This window comes from Apteryx mantelli, chromosome 14, assembly GCF_036417845.1.
Source record: "Apteryx mantelli isolate bAptMan1 chromosome 14, bAptMan1.hap1, whole genome shotgun sequence".
Lineage (NCBI taxonomy): Eukaryota > Metazoa > Chordata > Aves > Apterygiformes > Apterygidae > Apteryx > Apteryx mantelli.
The window spans coordinates 10,087,964-10,104,030 of NC_089991.1; the positions used below are offsets into that span (position 1 = coordinate 10,087,964).

General features: G+C 42.5%; 1 protein-coding gene and 1 long non-coding RNA gene across 2 annotated transcripts; both read left to right on the forward strand.

Annotated features, from left to right (window-relative positions):
• The first annotated feature begins 5,725 nt into the window (after positions 1–5,725).
• Positions 5,726–10,479, forward strand: LOC136993331 (uncharacterized). Its single transcript, XR_010885617.1, has 3 exons — positions 5,726–5,761; positions 7,337–7,398; positions 10,443–10,479. It is a non-coding gene; the product is annotated as an uncharacterized lncRNA (long non-coding RNA).
• Positions 10,480–10,504: 25 nt separating this feature from the next.
• On the forward strand, positions 10,505–15,746 carry LOC106485285 (ovomucoid). The gene is made up of 8 exons (XM_013943619.2): positions 10,505–10,565; positions 11,543–11,562; positions 12,431–12,567; positions 12,708–12,765; positions 13,059–13,195; positions 13,976–14,036; positions 15,072–15,181; positions 15,666–15,746. Exons 1-8 carry the CDS (start codon positions 10,511–10,513, stop codon positions 15,709–15,711), a joined length of 624 nt encoding a protein of 207 aa, XP_013799073.2. The 5' UTR covers positions 10,505–10,510; the 3' UTR covers positions 15,712–15,746.
• Positions 15,747–16,067: the final 321 nt, after the last annotated feature.

Below are 16,067 nucleotides of genomic sequence, written 5' to 3' on the forward strand. Positions count from 1 at the left end.
AGTCAGCTTTCAGCTGCTCCAGGGTTCCTACTGAGCATCTGTTAATCAGATGATCTTTTTCTGCTTCATGTTGATGAGGAAGCAACCGTCAGACCAAGACTGGCACATTCAGAAGGAAGCATTGAACTCTCGTGGCTTAGGAGAGAGGTAGAACAATATCAGGGTTAAGTGTCACTAATAAATCTGAAAGGTGGTTTTAAGGTACAGCTGGCTAAGGTGGATGCCTGCTTGGTGATAGATATATATGGATTTCTGTGCTGGGGAGCACCAAGGTATCATCTTGTGACTCAGTGCTTGACAGACTGCAAGCATATTCAGTAACCGTCTCCACCATGAGGGTGGCAGATGCTTTTGTGCTACCCAGCCGCCTGCTCTGTTGCTTTTCAGATGTGTAATGCTGCAGAGCCCTGCAGCTGACTTCCTTCCTCAGCTTGGTCAAAAGCCGGAGCAGCTTCCAAATTGTCAGGCTGTTCTCAAAGACCATTAGACTGGCATGCTAGGAAAAGGGTTTTTTTTCAGAAAAAGGCACTAAAAGGATCAGACACAAGGGCAGGTTTTCAGGGCTGCTTCTATGGACTATTATTTTATCACTCTCTCCATGAATGGAAAATAGTTGCAGATGCAGCCTTGTACTCTCAGTCAAGGATGCAGTGAAGAAATAGTGACTTGCCAGTGCCTGTTACGAAGGCACAGTATGATGTTCAGACATCTAAAATTTACTGGTGAAATGCAGTGGGTACAGCTCCATATATTGCCCTGCAGCCCTCTGCTGCATCCCGCCTGCTCCAAAGGCCATGGACCGAGATCCTGAGCAGCCCCAGGGCCCGACAAACTTCCACGTATTTCACACCATGCACATTTGACCCTCAGGAATTCTGACTTGTAAATGCACTGGTGCCAATCACAGAGGCAATATTTTAGAAATATAAATGCCCTCTCCTTGTTTGTCCAATTTATCTTTATAGCCTTATCAATGTTTTCTGAGCCTACAGTCATTTTTCTTACAACACAAAGAGAAAGTGAGGTGAATCATTTAATTTCTTGATTGATAAGTGGGATTTAGAAAACAATATTTTTTAAATAGTCTTTTTATATTAGGCTGAAAGAGATTTTTTTTCATCATTTATCAGCATGGTATATATCAGCACTCACCCATCTGTGACTTTAACAAACCTATAACTGACAACCTTTGTACCTAAACTTCATTCAGAAGCTTTACCAAAAAAAGCTATAGGTTTCAACATGATGTCTGCTCATAATTTGTCTTTTTGTTAGCTTTTCTTTCAGATATCGTATTTGTTGGAGGAGCATGTGGATGGGCCTAGATATTGTGTCACTCTCTTGGGGAGTGCGTGGTAACAACATGGCTCACCCCACTGACTTCTGAAACTATTAAAAATATTCAGGAGAGATATTAATGTACAACTATTGCTCTTTCCAAAAGAATAAAAGTATTCAAGGGAGATATTAATGTATGACTGTCACTCTTTCCAAAAGAATATTTAAATGGTCTTGTTATTACCACTTTTGTAACTATATATTCCTCAGATGAATGAAATCCAGAAATAATTATATGAACTCATTGTATCAGTTCCACAGGTATATTTGACCGGCTGGAAACAGAGGAAATAGCTTGGGGTCCGAAGATTAAAAAATTACCTTAGACCTCTATATTTAAAAGAATATAATCCTAGTATCCACACATTTCATCCATCTCAGTATGTTCACCCTCAGAAATGTTCATTCACTTTTTGTTATTGTCTGATACAATTTTATTTGATTGTTTGCCATGCTCTAGGCTTCTGTTGCATGCGTGCCGCTGACCAACAAGTAGATATGAAGAAAGCAAAAAGAAATAATGAAAGGGGGCCAGTCTCCAGCTGGCAAACACCCACTTAGCCTAGAAGGCTTCTCCTGATTTTCACCAGCTGAGGTGCAGCCCCGTAAGTTTAAACATACTGTGGCTTTGCAAACAAAAAGAGTTCATACAGTGAATTTCTTCCTGCATACTTTTCATTCATAGAAGCTAAACCCTAGTTTCATTCAGGCCCACTGAGGAATGAACTATTTGGAAATTTATTGCTTTACTGCTTGTCTCTGTTCCCTTTACGCTTAGCTGCAGCACATAGCACAGGGGCACCGCTGAGAACGGCAGTCAGGGCCCCGTGGCCAAGCTCCAGACCAGATCTGTGGCACAGATGGTTTCACTTACATCAATGAATGTGGGATCGGTGCCTGTAATATGTCAGTCCGAGAGAAAGAGCTTGCTTTCCGAGTGACAGTCTCCTAGCCCCTGGCCTCTCCCTCATGCTTTCCAATTCATCCTCTGTTTTCCTCTCCACTTGTTGTTTGTGCTCAGGGGGAAATTGCGAAGTTTTAGCAGAGAAAAGAAAATAGCCAGAGTGGAAATCCAAATGATGCAGCATATTCAGATGTCATAGACTTGTTGACTGATAGGATTATAATGTCAGAGATGCTAAAACCACTTCATTGTTGGTGGTTAACTCAGATGAACTCTCCTTCACTTGCATCATCTGTGAGTTTATTTGCATTCCCAGCATCTTGCTTCAGGAAAATGGACATACTGAACCTCTAACAGCAGACTTTCCCTCCTCCCTTTCTGTCCTTCAGAGGACAGGGGACACGCTCTGACGAGAAACATCAGGGGATACAGGAACAGCAGTCGTTCCAGTGAACAGGAACGAAGGCAAACCAAGACACTGCCTGAGCTCCTGTTGCTGTCTGTGGCAGCATCCCAAATGATGTCAGCCGGATGCTGAGCAGGCAGTGTAGGAACAGGCATAAGTGATGCATATACCTTCTGTTGGCATTTTATTCAGCAGTGATTTAACACTAGCTTCCTAATATTGATCTTTACCACAGCCTGCATTCAAACGTATGAAGAGAAAGATGGCAGAAAGATACAAAATATGAGACAAATAGGAGAAATATTTCTTTGCCACTGAAGTGTGCACAAACAATCTTTTCTGATAACATCAGGAAAGCAAAGCGGATCCTGTTTTAGGACTAGAAAAGGAGACTCAGAAAATCCCTGCAGGTATCAGTGCACTCAGCTCTCTTGACAGAAGTTTTGCAAACGTGGCACAGTGCCAAGCCACAAGCCATATAATCAAATGCAGCATAGCAGTCATCATGAACAAACTAACATATTAAGTCAATGACTGCTTTACTTTGCCAGTGCAATAGTTTGTAGCTGGTAAAAGTCCTGCTACATACCTCACTGCCATAACTGTGAAACAGTAAAATCCTGGAATTCAACAACATGTTCCTCTCTGTCAGCACCAACGGTGCTTCACCCACATCCAGCTGCAAAGAATCAGCCCATGTTCCCGTTAAAGTTCAGCCCTGCTGAACAAATTGAATTGCTCCCCTTTCTTTTGATGTTAATGTTGAAGGAAATAATATTCAGCGGTTGTGACCCTAACACTTTTGAAGCTATGGGAACTCTCTCCATCCAGTTTCACCTATTGCAGCCAAGTGACAGTTCAGGCTGTAGCACCAGGATGCATCCTGTCTCTCACCCTGTTCTCCTTCTCTTTCCCACCAGGGAGAGCAGTGGATTTTCTTTTTTAGCCATTCTGGAGAATGTTAAATTGCTATTGCACCCAGTCCTTCAGAGAGTACTCCCTCCCCTTTCTTTTTTACAAGATCTCTCTTAAAAAACAAACCTTCATTCATCCCACATCTCAAAGGTTCCTGGTTTTCTTTCCCTAAATGAGAGCAACCTCCTTTACCTCTCTTGTTCGAACACTGTGTTGCATGTGAACTTTTGCTAGTTTGCTGGGCGATAAGGTCAGATCCGTGAGTGCATTTTTGCTTGATGTTCTGCTCATTCCCATTCTGCACGGGCTCATTTCATGGTTTCACCTGGAAAGAAAGCTTTGCTTGTGGACTTGATACAGCCCCCTTTCTCAGGACTGGGCAGACGGAGGCCTCCAGGCTGCTGTGGCACCAATGAACTGGCACCTTCAGGAGCTGCCACCTCTTTACACTCCCAGTTATTTTCTCCCATATGGAATTTGTGCATGGGGAGAAGGGACACTCTTGAAGTTTTATCTAACTTAAATGACACCTCAGGATAATTTATCTCTCATTCCTGTCATTATCTGTGTATAACCTTCTGCACTTCTAGCTCCCTCAGAAGAATACAAAGCCTCAGCTTGCCCTGTCCTGAGCTTGCATGATGCAGAGCACAGACCCTGGCCCCAAGGGCTTGAGGACCAGGTGGAGAACTGGCAACTCTCAGGCCAAATTTACATTTTGCAGAGCAGGACCTGAAGGCTGAGAGACACAGACTGATGGGGGAATCTCACTAGCAGAACTGGGGCTGAGCTGAAAGCCCTGAGTATAAGACCTTGGCCATTTCCCCAGTAGTTATTCCAGCCCTCCTCTCCCTCTGATCAAGAGTATGTCTGCACCCTATCAGCATGGCAGGGATCAAAGGAATCTGTCACACGGTTATAGATGGTCCTCCACAAACTTGATATGTTACTTACCAAGGGGAGGGGAAGGTAAACATGGAAGGATAATTACCCTCTCATTGAAAATGCTTTGTGGTCCGTAGACATTTCTGTCAATCTTAAGAAATAGAACTGAGGGGGCACTGAAGGCATGTTCCTGTGATAAATGAATGACTGCTGGCAGCTCCCTGTGGAGAGATGATCTGTTTCGTGGGAGACTGTAATCTGTCTCTGCAGCCAGCCTTGCCATAGCCTTCCTAATGTAGTCATATCCGGGTTACATATCCCTCTGTAAACAAGCGCCAGGATGCAGCTCTCCAGGGATCAAGGGACTTTCCCTGAGGCCTTAGTATTCCTCTTTGCTGCTCAGGGGGTAACACAATTACTCGGCCCAGCTATACTGAATTACTTTTTCCTACCCTACTCATTAGCCCATTAAAATCTCTTTTTTCTGCCTATAGGCCTTTCTTGGCAATGACACTCAGCTAGTCTTTGGTGACTTGGGTAGCTGATTGAAATCCAAGGGATGTAGCCACAATCCCCCTGCTGTGTGCTATTCTGATGACGTGTGCGCTGCTAGGTGACTGGTAGCTAGCAAACGCCTCATCTGCTGTCCTTTGGAGATGTGTTCAAATATTCCCTTGGTTTACATAACTTCAAAGCAATTTGCTTTCATAGCAGAACATGCTTATTCATTCTGTTTTCACTGTGCATTGGTCTATAAATAATGCCTCCTTGCAGATAAGAATCTATTGAATTTTTTTTTTACCCTTGGAAGCATTTCTCCTGACCCAAACTCCTGAAGGAGATGTTCTCAGCCTTACCAGTGAAGCTGCCAAAGTCACTTTCTTCTGACAGACAGCAGTAAATGATGTCATACCCAGGTTGGCTGCTACTTCACCACAGCCACCTTTTCATTGTTACTATTTGGGTTGAGGCAAAGATGAAATTAGCAGTCAGGAACACACAGCTGAGATCACTGAAGTGTCAGGAAAACTGATTAAACCAATGATTTCCACTTCCTCTGACCAGCTGCATGATAACATCTCCTGCTTGGCGTCCAAGCCATCTGCCCTGCAGTATGTTTACTCTAAAGAGTAAAACCCTGGGCTGTTGTCCAACTAAGCTTTCTGCTATTTAGTGCTTCCTTCTTCTGCTGCTTATTCTACTGTTTTCCTGAATCTTATGTGAGCAACTCTTGCCCCATGGCACAGGGCCTGACCTATGGTCTCACCATCCAGAAACCTGACTGAAGCCAGAGCACCATGTGAACTAGCGAGGTGAGGAGTGATGGTATGTCCTCTGAAAGCTGATACTGCGAGACCCCCATCTGGCCTGTGCAGCAGCAAAGGGACCACTGTTTTGGCAGCTTATTTTCTGCAGTGCAGGCAACTGTTCTGGTAAGCTGGCACCTCTACTGCTTTGATGTTTGCAGAAGACCTGTGCCTGGTGTGCAACCATCAGTTTAGACAGCCACTTCTCACCTGGGCATTTATTATAGATTCAAAGGCTGACGTGCCTTTGTGGAAGTGTGATGGTGGCAGGAGACCTGGGCCTATCCTGAAATAGAGAGATCTGGAATTATTGAAATAATCATAGTCTGAAGATAAGGTTTTGTGGGTTTTTTTTTTTTTTTTTTTTAATAATGATTAAAATCTACTCTTTCTGCTCTGCATATTCTTACTGGCTATCCTCTAAAAATGTATTGGGAACTCTGCATCACTTACCCATCACCTTTAGTGAAGGTCATAGGAAAACTCTGAGACTGGTCTCCCGGGTCACAGAGATACATTATATTCTTTATTAATAAAAACCATTTGTAGGAGAGAACATTATATAACTCCTGTGTTAACAGAATAATTTAGGCTGGAAGGGCTCTCTGGAGGTGTCTAGTTCAACACCTGCTCAGAGTAGGTCCAACCTCAAAGTCATATCAGGATGCTCATGGCATTCCTTGTCCAGCCAAACTTTGAGTATCTCCAAGGAGGGAGATTCCACAGCTTCTCTGGTCCTTGCACCACTGTTTGACCAGCTTTGTGGCAAAGAATATTTTTCTTGCACTCAATCAGAATTTCCTCTTTTTTCTGTGTAGTTCTGAGAAGAGTCTGGCTTCATTTTCTATATAATCCCCATTAGGGAGTTGCAATTAGATGCCCCGTAGCCTTCTCTTCTCCAGGCTGGCCAAGCCCAGCTCCTTCAGCCTCCCCTTGTATGCCCTGTGCTCCAGTCCCTGACCTGTTGGTGGCCTCCTTTGGATTCCTTCCAGCATGTCAACGTCTGTCCTTGTACTGGGGGCCAGTACACTAAATTCATCATGTAAGTAATGTGAAACCATGTTAGCCTTTACCCACAGGGTACAAAGTTCTGCTCATGTTCTTGTTAGTTCAGGAAAACATTCTCTGACATTACCTGAATCAAGCTCTATTTTATGAGTTCATAAACACAAGGATATGTTTTCATACCGATATGTTTTAACTATATAATCAATTTTGTTTGTTTTTTAGATTAATTCAAATACTGCCTTCAGGCCTATCAATTTCTGCAGGCGTGTGGCTCAGTGTAAATAGTTATTGGCCACATTGTGGCCAAGTGAAAAACAAAGATGGAAACTGTAGCTTGAATGATACTTAGGCATTTTGGAGTGAGCATAGGCAATTTCATGAAACAGCTACAACTAACTATTGTTCCTTCCCACTTCTATAGCAACTATTTGTTAATTAAATAATATGGCAAAGCCCAGGAATGTTTGGAAAAGTGTATTAAATCAGTAATGTCATTTATTTATCAGTGAATTACACTGAGAAGTTGCATTATTTGCTAAGAAAATATCCTAACTTCAGTTTTGATTCTTCCAGAGAATATGGCATCAACATTGGCAAAAACTGTAATGGAAAATGTAAAACAAGAAATTCCTTGGGTAAGTAAGAGAGGATGTTAGAGGATGTTATATCAATGGCCAGATCTTGCCCTGGTGTGAGTCCAGAGACTCTCTGGAGTTCAGAACCATAAAATGTGGCACTGCCTTTGCTTGCTTGCGGGTCTTTGCGCTTGTGCTGGCCTCTGCACACATGGGGATTTTCCTCTAGCCGAGCGTTCATTAGCCATATGCTGCATCTGACTTCAAAGATTAAAAGGGGAGAGGCCATAATGCAGAGGATTACAGCATGAGATCAGTGGCAGGATTGCAAAGGAAATCCTCTTTCTAGCTGTTCTTCTAGGTGTAGCTAAGAACTGAGCAACCTGTCCTTCTACAACAAAGTCTTGACTAGCTGAGGGATTTCCATCCTGCGGAAGGATAAGCTGGAGCTAAAACCCCCATCTGCCCAGATCTGGAAGGTACAAATGCTGGCTGGGTGGAGGAAGGAGGTTATGAAGTGACCCCACTCCATATGCTGAAGCCCGTTGATTGCTGGGGGTTGTTTTTGTGGCTTGCCTGAAAGGAGCATGTGAGTGCCTCAAGGGAGGCTGATATTCCTCAGTCAGCACTTAACTATCTTACAGACTTCCCGTCTATATGCCTGTGAGCTGAACAGCAAGAGTGATCTCCCAAAGAAGAGACAGGTGGTGTGGTGGTCCGAGGAAATCTATGGGTTGCTCAGGGCAAGAAAGTGACAGCTCCAGTGCCGAATCGGGCAATTGCAGTGGTAAAACTCTGTCCTGGGCACCTCCTGTGCCCCTTAGCAAGGTCTGACTGTGGGGGTGAGGTACGCAATTATGGATGTAGAGCCTTAGATTTAGGTGGGTGGTCAAGGGCCTGGGTCAGCGTGGTCAGTGTTACTGCTGGCATCCTAGTGCTTATGTGGCTCCCTAGTATAGCTCCTGGAGTCAGGGGCAAAGATGGAGATGCAGAACATGATCTCTTGGAACCTGATTTCTTGACTGCTTTATTTTTGTATTGTTATTTTTTTTTTTCTTGTACTTACTCCATGGCTCCCTGCTTTCCAGGCCAGCTGTTGAATTCAGTGATCTGTCTAGGAGGCAACCTTGTGGTGTCTTCTCATATGTGCACTTTTCCCCAGTGTATATGGACAACCGTGTGCCATCTTTGGTAGGAAGATGCCTTCCAGTTAGAAGTAGTGGGTGGAGTCCTGCCTAGAGGACAGTGCTGTCCAGGGCAATGAGCAGCCTGGAGCAGTGGAGTAGACACCAGGCAGGAGAACCTGCTGTGGGCTGAAAATTATCAGGTCCGGGCCTGGAAAGCTAATTAGGGTGACTTGCAGAGATCTCACTGGATTGTTACAGAAGGCAGTGGCCTTCTCCATGTTCCTACTCCATGCAGGAAGAAGTATTTACCTCCACTGTGCTGGGTGATTGACAGCTTGTACATACGAACCAATGAAGGCAACAAGCATGGCACATGGCAGGAACTTCATTGACTGCCTGTCGACACTAAGGGGATAAAGTCTCTGGTTTCCAGAGTAAGGATGGGCAAATACCCACAATGTACATAAGGGCAGTGTACATTCAAGATGTGCTATGCCTGTCGAAAATATTCATACACGCTTCCTGTAATTTCTTGGAACAAAACACAGCAGGATACCTATTCTAATGCTTCTTCCTGTGAGTAAACCAATCTTTTTTATGTAGAAATGTAACCTATATAGCTACACAACTATGCTACGACTTTCAATACATGCCAGTGTTCAAGATATATGAATCCACACACTATAGTACAACATATATATTTAGGGAACAGAGTATACCCTTTAGATCACTGCAATGTATCAGACACTAACACAATTGCTTAGGCTAAATTTCAATTATTTCAGTTGCATTTCAGTTGATTAACGCATGGTGCGTTGTTTGTTCGAGGGAACACCTGTAAAGCATCTCTTGCTCTGTAGCTCCCACAATACCAAAGTCTATGCTAAGCATGATGCTTAGAGTTCATGATGTTAAACAGGTAGACTTGCCATTTCAGACCTGTCAGAGAAATCATGGTGAGATATTTGGGTTAAAGACAGAACCCACTCTTGCAAAGTTACATTCACTAAAATAGCGGAGGCCAAGGCCTCCTTCTAGGAAGGAGAAACTTGGAGAGAGACTGTACAGAGGCTGGAGGTGTGAGACAGACTGGGAAATTGGGACAGGCTCTGTTTTAAGTATCATTTTCTAGAATATCTGTATAGGAAAAGGATCTACTGTACTTTCAAATCTAGCTGTGCCCATGTTCCTAAAACTTCAGTGTCATTTGTTCTCAAGGTGTCTTGGCAGAACATTTTGAATCAATTCGTTTAACTGTGACTTGGTCTGTAAATAAGTACTCTCTGCTGATAAGGTTCAAGTGACATTTTAAGTGGAGTCTGACAGAATCTAACCTGCTTTCAAGTCTTCTGCTGAGCTTTTCTATACCTCAGCAGTGAAGCTGCCAAAAAGCTCTTTTATCAAACCAGCACTAAATACCATTAACTCAGGTGAGACACAGTCCTACCAGAGTCACCTGGGAATGTTTAACTAACTAGTTCTGCTGACAGCAAAGCCGCGCCTGACCCATGTTCACACTTCACCTAGTGGCAGATATCTGGGAATGCAGAAAAAAGCCAGAAAACAGAAAGGAAACTGGAACTTCTTAGGCTAATTTGCAAACAGGGTAGTATCTCGTACCTATACTGCTTCTGGGAGGAGGGCATCCTAGTGGGAGATTTTATGCTGCAGAGAAAAATGACAAATCTGTCGTTTAATCCCCTAGATATTTTGAGCTACATACACTTCCACTAGAATCCTAACACATTTTCTTTGTCAAAAAGTTGTTTAGTTTTGCCCACAGAGCAAGTGATGCTTGTCTCAAGTTATTAACCAAATGTCCAGCCAAAATCAATTGCCTAGTAGAGGCAGACCATTACCTGAAAGTCAAGATCTCAATAAATATTACCAGCCTCATTGTACCAGTGACAGATTCGGCTGGTTGTTTTATGTTACAGTTGAACAGTTTAAGACACCTGCATTTGTATATATTCACAGTCTGCCTTGTGGAGACCATCTCAAGAGCAGAGCACTAGCAGCCTGCAAACTCAAGAAATACTTCCATCATGACCGTGGCAAGTGTTTTTGTGCTGCTCTCTCTTGTGCTTTGCTGCTTCCCAGGTGAGTAACTCTCAAGGCACTGCAGAGGCTTTGTATCTGAGAGACAGACCTGGCTATCTTTTAAAAAAAAAAAAAAGAAAAGAAAAAAAAAAAAAAAGGATAGTGTCCTCAAAGAGAAAGAATTTTATCCTACAAAGAGCTGGTCTGTCTCAGTGTGTTGGCATCGCACAGAATACAGGATCAGATTTCTGGACAGTCTTAAGTGGATTACTGTTGTAACTTGTTGTCTGTCAAAATACAAATAACTGCAAGTGGAGTTCTGTGCTCGTAATTAATGCTGTGTACAGTTAAGGTTAATTGGTACTTGAAACAAGGCCATAATGAGGTGGTCAGACCTCCAATAACTACTCATGGATAATATAGTAATGGCACAAGCAAGTTCTGTGCATAAGCCTGGCAACTTACATGTATTACTTTCACTGCAAATGGAAAAACAAGAGATGAAAACAAGCCAGAGTTTAATATTTTCTTTGCATATTTAGATCTGATGAAATTACAAAGTCAAAGATGTGTTTTTTAATACACTCAGCTCTTTTGAAATGCATATTCCTGACAACAGGTGCTGTATATGTTTGTTTATCCTGTTGGCGACTATTTGAATTTGCATTTATCTGTATTGACTTGGGTACCTTTTCAGATATGCAACAGCTATTCTTTAGGATCAAAAATAATGTGTAAAAGATAAGGAAGGAAAAGCTATTCCATTCAACTAATAAGTCTATGTATCTCAAAAGAAAAAAGAAGAAAGCTATTTAAAAATACATTTCTTCACAATCAGCAATAAGAAACAGTATTATATTTATCAACATAGGAAAAAAAAACCACCCTGATTTATTAGTTCAGGAAACCATTCAGTAAAAACCACACAGTTTGATACAGCATATAGGAATGCTATATCCAGATTCCCAACTTTAACTGAGGTCTTATTGATAATATTGGCTTTGTTTCACATTTTGTACCTCTTTTTTCTTTTCCAGATACTGTGTTTGGGGTTGAGGTGAGTGGAAGGTTTTTCTGTCACTTTTTTCAGATATATGGCCTGATATAGACAACTGAGAAATGCACGGTAACCAAAGGGATGAAAAAACCTAAAGCCTGCAGAAGCTTAACTGTTTTTCTCCAAACATGAGACTGATGTCATTTTAATCAGATGGTTTTAAAAAAAGGATATTATCTTTCTGTTAATTCTATTCTATAGCTATACTATGTAGTATAAAATATTATATTATACTATTAGCTCTACATCTATACTGTATGTTAATAAGGTAGGAATAGTAATAGCATAAAATTATTGGGTGAATTCATTTCTGACTAGCCCTAAACTGGTCTTAGCTCTAAGCTGGCCATATATGATGGCAACAGACTGTGACATCACAAACTTCCCAGATACAACCTGGCAAAAGAATAAAACCGTATAAGGCACTCCAGCTTCCACACATCACGTGTGTGGATATTAACGAAAGTTGTTCTTCTGATAAAACCATCTGTGCTTTGAAAATGAAAGAGTAATAGTGAAAGTGCACTGGAGATGCCACATGAAGGTAAGAATGAGGGACCAAAGCTCAACCTTTGTAAAATGACATCTAGTGAGTTTAAGAGACTGTCACTGATTTACCCCAGAGGGTGGCTGCATGGGTGCAACCCTGTCATCCTCCTCACCCACTGCATTGGGGCACAGGGTATCCCTGCAGAAAGGATCCACCCATTACCAGACTGACACACCTGCACAAGTTTGTTTTACGGTAGCAACAACAGAGTGAAAAATCCACTGCAGGGAGGTTCTATCTGGTCCTTCTTTCACGTAAAATGAGAGATGTACATGTAAAATGTTTTCACTGCCCTGTTGCTGTACACTCCTTTGACAGGTTGACTGCAGTAAATATCCCAACACTACAAATGAGGACGGCAAAGAGGTGCTGCTCTGCCCTGAGGCCCTTAACTCCATCTGCGGTACCGATGGGGTCACTTACAGCAATGAATGCCTACTGTGTGCCTACAACATGTACGTACTGGATAGGAGAGCTCTCCTTGTGAGCAGGCAAACTCAAATGAGTCTGCTTCCCTTTATGTGAGACATCCCTAGCACTTAGGATGAAGCAAGGACTCTGCTGAATTTCCTAATGCTTGTCTTTCCCTCTCCAGTGAATATGGAACCAACGTCAGCAAAGATCACGATGGAGAATGCAAGGAAGTTGTTCGTGTAAGTAAAATGAAGGGCAAGGGTCAGGTCCAATTTCTGAGTGGTCAAAGCTGCTTATTGACTTCTCCAAGAGACAATTCAAACACTAAATAAGAGGATGTATGAGATGCCAGAATCTTGTATTGGACTTCTTACGGTGAAATTTGATCATAATGACACAAAAGGCATTTTTTCCCTTTGTGGTGGACCCTCAAAAGGCCAAAGGCATAAACCCACCAGATATACTTGCTTCCTATAGCCTCCCTATAGCCTATAAGCCTTCACCAGTATTTTGTTGTATGTTCCTTCCACAGATTGACTGCAGTAAATATTCCAACACTACAAATGAGGAAGGCAAAGAGGTGCCGCTCTGCACCAAGGTCTTCAGCCCTGTCTGTGGTACTGATGGAGTCACTTACAGCAATGAATGCCTGCTGTGTGCTCACAACATGTAAGTACTGTGTATGCAGAGTTCTCCTTGTGAGTAGGCAACAGGTGCTTTGGCCTTCTGGCAGCTGCACTTTTAAACAGCAGAATTTCTACCAAGGTCTTTTCTGTAAGGCTCGTGGACTCTGACCTTCCTCCCTCCCTGATAAGTAGACCCTGTTTTCCTTTGTGCTTAGAAGGAAAACTGTGCCTTTCATCTCAAAAGAGAAGTAGAGGGTTGAGTGGGGATTTAATTCAGGAGAGAATGCTTCTCTTGACTAAATTAAAAGGGTCTGTGTGGCAGATGTTGCCTTGCAGAGAACAGCAACTAACTTAAGGTGCATCTACCTTGTCAAATGACCCAGCTCCTATTTCTTCCTAACACCCTGTCCCCTCTCTTGTCCTTAGCATCATGCTTTATAAAACAGCGCTCTGGCAGGCTGTTGCACCACCTTATATTATATCTGTCTCTGAACAAAAATGTCACAAAGCATTTGCCTTCAAGTGCATGTCTTCAAGGCCATTGGGTACCACACTGCATGTCCAGGAAAGTGGACAAAGACTGTCTTGTGTGGAGGGGGCTAGCTCTGAGCTGTGTGGATGTGAGTCAGTGTGGTCCAGCTTGCTTGCTGCGGAGACAGGGGTTGTTCCCTGAGCTGGTGTTTAGAGCAGAGCAGATACAGGCTAAGCTGGATGTATATTGTATCCCATATGTTACACCTGAGGCCGATTAGTATTACTGGAGCACAGTTTAACAGAGCAGGTTGCTCACAGAGCTCCCTAACACTTGCCTCTCCTTTTCCAGAGAACAGGGTACCAGCGTTGGCAAGAAGTATGATGGTAAATGCAAGAAGGAATTTGCTACAGTAAGTGTGAATTATGTAATGAAGGACCAGGTGTTAGCCCCACTGATGTCAGTGAAAAGAATGCCAGTGTCTGTAGCAGCCTGCAGACTAGGAGCAGACTAGGAGCATAGCTTCAGCACAGTGAAAGATTTTGCTTTCTCCACACATAATACACATTATCCACACTCTTCATGTCAGAAAAAGAGAGTGACTGCACAGGAAGGGATCAGTAAAAAAAAAAAAAAAAAAAAAAATCAGTAGCAGAAATAAGTCATCAGGACAGAACTGCAAATAAGAACGCAGAATGGCTTTTGAGATCAGGCTGATGGTCCATCAAGCACATGGTGACTTGATGAAGAGCCCAACCTTCAGCAGTGGTTGAAAGGACTGTATAGGAGACAGTAGGAACAGAGTGAATATGTACGGCTCTCACCAAACACTCTTCCAACCTCCAACTCTTCTCAGCTGATGGACTTCTTAAACTAGATGTGCTTTCTATGTATCCAATGAGCCTCGCTGGATTTCTCTTCCATGCATATGTCCAGCCTCTTCCTGGACCCGTGTAAATATTTTGCACTATGATATCCCTGAGTAAGTGTAGTACCCATTGCACAAAGAAACAAAATTCCACTCTCATAATATCTAGGTGATCTTCCCATTGTAAGACTATATGAGAGACATTGGACCCTTATATCTATCAGCGCCTCCGCCTCTCTAGATGCTAGGATTTTTCCAGTTAATTTCCTGGACAGGTTGGAACATGATGCAATCTGAGCATGGCATGTTCACTGAATGAACTGCTGCTGCTTAGAAATGCTGTGGTCAGGCTATGATATAGATCTCTTTAAACAGGAAATTATGCTCTATTTTTATATTATTAAATTTTTCTAGCATAGGAGAAACTGGCACCTCAGCTTATGTCACATTATGCAAGGAAGTTAATTATTTTATTTAGGAAACAGATTGTTATCTTTATCATTGAAGCTGTAGCCAGGAGTTCAAGCCCATTTGCTATCTACTCCTTCGTATCTTTCATATTAGACTTCTTTTTTCCAGGTTGACTGCAGTGACTACCCTAAACCTTTCTGCTCGCTTGACTATATGCCTCTGTGTGGCTCTGACAGCAAAACATACAGCAATAAGTGTGACTTCTGCAATGCGGTTGTGTATGTACAAACATGGATCACATTTGTGTTATTCACTACCTCCTACAGGCACAAATTTGCACAGCTACTGTTTCCCTGCTTACTGACCAGCGTTGACTAGGGATTTGGGGTAGAAGAGAATACCAGGCACCATGCCAACCATTCATTTTTTCATCTGAGCACACAAAGGGCTATGCCTGGTTTGTTAGTGTGAATGGTTTGAACACCATTAGCCTTAATGGAGTTTTCTCACTTATTGCAAAGAAAATTAAATTTGAAGTTTCATTATAGTTTCCCAAAATATTTTTAGTCTTAAGAATGAGTTAAATCATTTCACTCATCTCTTAATAATGAAATGAAATAGCTAATGGGATTCTCTGAGTCTGAGATCCTTTGGCTCTGGAGCAGGATCCTATCTAATGCCTTCTGTAGGAGCCAAGGGAAAGGATAGATTAGAGCAGGCAGTACTCTGTCTAATCCATTTTTTTCCTCTCCTCATTTTCAGAGAGAGCAATGGGACTCTCACTTTAAGCCATTTTGGAAAATGCTAAATATCAGTGCTGAGAGAATTTGCCACAAGATCCCCACTGGTGAACCCCCACTGAAGATCTCACCTCAGTTCATCTTGCTCTCTGGGGGACTCAGTTCATCCCTGATTTTCTTTCTCAATAAACTTAAATCAGCAACATTTTTTGTGTTGTTTGGTGCTCTGTCTCACGCAATGTTTTCTTCTGATTTGTTGAATGATGATGCCTGACTGAATAGGTTACGCACTTGTGGCTCTGGGACATAACAAGAACAACATCTTGCTCCCCTCCCTGTCATAAAAGGCAAAAATTAAAAACAGATGTTTAAATGATACTTGGCCTACATCAGTAATCAGGCACTTTTGGATATTTGACCTTAT